We start from the raw sequence: 3,683 nt of genomic DNA on the forward strand, positions 1-3,683 counted from the left end.
TTTTTTTTTTGGTTATTGGGGTATAAAAAAGCTTATCTGCTGTTCTAGGAGAGAAGCAGCCTGTAGGCAGTCCATCAAGTCTCCTTTAGGTTTTTCAAACTACCTAGGACCACGACTGTCACTCAACAACTGAGTTGATTAACAAGGATATTGTAGGATTGTGATTATATTTATCAGATGGGCTGATGTAGAGAGTGGCTGAAAAACATCACCAAACACGCCATAGTTCTTGCTACGGTAATTGTGTGGGAACAACTGGGCGTCAGGTTACTATTTTCAGAGTCCATCATCTCTGTTCAAGACTATCATTCCTTTTAGAAGTTTCCCTAAAACTAAGCTATTCCTCCTTACATAGATATGCGTGCACACCTGCTCGCTCACAAACACACACACACACGCTCTCTATACACATAGTAAAAGTCAGGATTGGAGAAAGCTGCCATCACCACTTGCCGTGTAGAACGTGGCCATCCTGCTCCTGGAAGGGCTGTCCCAGAAGTTGAGGTAGCAGAGGATGTACACGGCCCCCACTAGCAGGTTGAACACCCTCCAGTGGCAGGTGCTTTCCACAATGTCACTCTGCTGGGCCACGAGCCAGAATGTCATCACCAGCCAGTGGGCACCTAGCGAGAGAGGGCAGTCAGAGGCGGGCAGGGGCTCAGGCAGAGAAGTGGATCAGGGCCCCGAAGCCCCCTCTCTGATCTGACCACACCTGACTCAGCCTCTAGGAGAGGTCTGAGGGGCACAGAAAACCAACACATTTTATCTTTGCGCGTATTGTCTCATTTGATCCTCATCAAGGGTACTTGACCTAATTTGGGGGTGAGAAAACAAAGACTAGCCTCAGTAACACTTACCGATGTTCTATACGGGCACCTTTTTAGTTCCAGAAAGCGGCTAGGTCGGCAGTGATGACACTGACGGCCCATGATTTTCAGTCACCACCACAAGGGCTAATCCCCTCCACAGCCGCAGGAAAGGTCTTCCTGCAGTCCAGCTATCCTTTTATTTCTCTATTTTAAGATGAATAATGTCATTCCGGACTTTGAACTCAATTTTAAAAAATGAATAAAAAAGTGAATCTCTCTTTAGTACAATTTCTTTCAAAAATTTCTCCTTTCTGCCCTGAGCATATTAATGTTGGCTCTAGGCTCAAGTCTAAATATTCCTTAGTGCCTCTGTTCTCTTTAAACAAGAGTGCACTGTTCCTTCCTGCAGAGTGCATCTCCCGATGACCAGAGATTCCTCTTCTTGGCACACAGGGGACACACAGGCCCCTGAAGGGACTCTATTTTAAGGCAGAGCTCCTGTCGTTGCCATTCGCACGTCTGTTTGGCTAGACTGAAGGCTGAGCGAAGGCTGGGTTCTGTGGAGTCTTCTTTTGTGAAACAGAGATTTCCAAAATTCAGTGTTCAAATGCAATGGAGGGCTCTTGGAGGCTATGAAAGTATCATAGCATGCATCGTGTATTTTCCTATTGGGTCAGGGCAGGGGAGACCCTCTGCCTCCCTCCTGTTTGAGTGACAGCTTTTCTACAGAATAGAGCTCAGCCCAAGGATAGCGCAAGATGTTCTAAAAGCCTTCCGAGCAAGTCAAGCTGTGCCCCGGAGCCGGCTGGGACTTTGAGGGCTGTGCCATTGGCTGCGGGAGCTCGTCTCCCCGAGAGCACCATCCATCCCTGCCTTTGCCTGTGCCCATGGGGGCTGCAGGCTCTTCCTCCGTCGCCAGCATCTGCGCTGGCTGTGACTGCTTTGAAGGCTGGCTTGCAGCAGGAGCGAGGCTGCCCCAGCGCTGGGCCAGTGTCCACGTCCGTGCTCTCGGAATTCTCAGCTGCCAGGATGAAGCCCAGGCTACTCGGCGAGGAGAAAGGGCACAGGGAGCCTGGGGTGCCCAATGTGAGCGGGAAGGTGCCATCTACACAGCCAGCCTGGTGGGGCCTCCCTGGGAATCCAGACACCCACTATCCTACTATACCCGTGTGAGGCACCCCCAGGCAAGAACCCCCCAGGATCAGTCAGCCCCCAGGACTGACTGGGGTTGAAGATCGTAAACGGCTGTTTTAAGGCATTAAGTTCTGGGGTGGTTCATTATACGGCGACGGGCAGACAGAACACAAGCTCACTTACCTCCAACTACCAAACCCCAGGCGTGGTGAGCTCTGAAGAACAGAGCCAGGCTCAGGACGCGGGCTCCCACCATGCCCATCCTCCACAGCTGCTGGCAGAAGAGGGCAGCCCATGGCGTGGCGAGGTGGCCCGGCTTTATGGAGCCCATGAAACGAGTATAGCACACCAGCGCCCAGGATAGCGCCACCCAGGAGCACAGGGCACTCACCCCTAGAAGAGAAGCGGGCAGCAGTGTTTGGGAAATGTCCGTCCTCTGGTTAAAACCTGGCCTCTCAAGGGCATCCGTAAGCAAGCACCCTGACAGTGGGTGCCAGAACCCTGTGCAAAACACGCACGGCTGTGCACAGGAAGCGCTGAGGCCGTGAGCGGTCCTCGGCATGGCGCTCCCCTAGAAGTGAGCTGGGATCTTCTCCCCCTGTACAGAACAGTGTCTGAGTCCCTGACCCTCTAAGCCCCCCGCTCTGAGCTCTGCTCATAACGAAGCAGACCCTTGGGGCTCCGAACACAGTATTCCATCCCCAATGTACTTTGTTGTCCGATCTACACGGAGAATCAAACAAAACCAGAACAGCAAACTGCGCCAGGCCCTGGGATAAAGCCAGATGGAAGGCCAGTGCAGTCATGACTCAGGCATTTAACTTCTGCACGTGGAAATGTGGACACTCTGCAAAGACAGGGAAGAGGAGGAAGCGGGTGCGGGAAGAGAGTAAGAAGCCACCGAGAGGGAAGGAGAGAAAGCAGGAACGCACCGGCCCCCGGGCGAGTGCTAGCTGGAGGCAGGCATGGCTGGGGCCTCTCGGGGCGTAAGCCTCTGGCTGCGCTGGTGTAACCTAGTGACTGAAGATCTGAGAAAAGACACAGTGATCTTGCCGAGAGGCAGAGAGTGGACCTTCCTCAGGTGTTCTGAGGGTACTCGTCCCACAATTTCTATCTTAGGGATTGACCCCGTGAAGGGAGCCACCCCCCTGTGAACCAATTGCCCCAAATGAAAGCCAGGGTTAGCCATGGCCTTGTGCTAGTGAGCTTGGGCTGCCCTTATCCTCCCAAGCAGGGGAAATCTTCCCTGGTGGACTTCTGCTAAATAAAGTGTTGGTGTCTGTCCTCCTTGACAAGTGGGAGTCTCTGCTTGGTGGATGAAGTCACTCACCTGGCACAACATCTGTGAAGTCCAAGGCAAGGAAAACATAGGTTTGAATCAGCAGGTGGGGCCCGCTCTGGAGCAGGGCTTCCAAGAGGCGGAGGGCTGACAGGTCTGCCTCCTGGAGCAGCAGCTGGCCCTGGTGGGGCGCCACCCTGCCCTTCCACAGAACAGTGGATGTGGCGTCCCAGTGTCTGAGGAAGACCAAGGGCGTGTGGTGCAGTCAGACTTCGCCAGCTTGACTAGGACACCCCCCTCCCCCCTTCCGGCTTGCTGTTGGGACCTACAGCATTCCAGAGAATAAGTTCTCAGATCTGCACACCAGGGTCGCTGAGCTCTGACTCTAGCCTGAAGACGTGAGCTCCACTCCAGACGCTGCTGTAGGTGACCCTGCTCAGCCCGCGCGTGGGAGGGGTGGG

At 53.8% G+C, this 3,683-nt stretch overlaps 1 protein-coding gene across 2 annotated transcripts in view; it reads right to left on the minus strand.

The window, feature by feature from the left end:
* The window catches only part of XKR5 (XK related 5), a 21,699-nt gene that overhangs the window by 11,936 nt on the left and 6,080 nt on the right, over positions 1 to 3,683 (minus strand). The window contains exons 3-5 of one of the 2 annotated variants that reach the window (XM_019652693.1): positions 3,274 to 3,458; positions 2,127 to 2,336; positions 454 to 623 (exon numbers count right to left, since the gene is read on the minus strand). In XM_019652693.1, the coding sequence (XP_019508238.1) occupies positions 454 to 623; positions 2,127 to 2,336; positions 3,274 to 3,458 (565 nt within the window). The remainder of the gene's footprint in view (positions 1 to 453; positions 624 to 2,126; positions 2,337 to 3,273; positions 3,459 to 3,683) is intronic. The other variant, XM_019652694.1, reaches the window with a different exon arrangement.

This window comes from Hipposideros armiger, unplaced genomic scaffold (assembly GCF_001890085.2).
Source record: "Hipposideros armiger isolate ML-2016 unplaced genomic scaffold, ASM189008v1 scaffold_185, whole genome shotgun sequence".
Taxonomy (NCBI): Eukaryota; Metazoa; Chordata; class Mammalia; order Chiroptera; family Hipposideridae; genus Hipposideros; species Hipposideros armiger.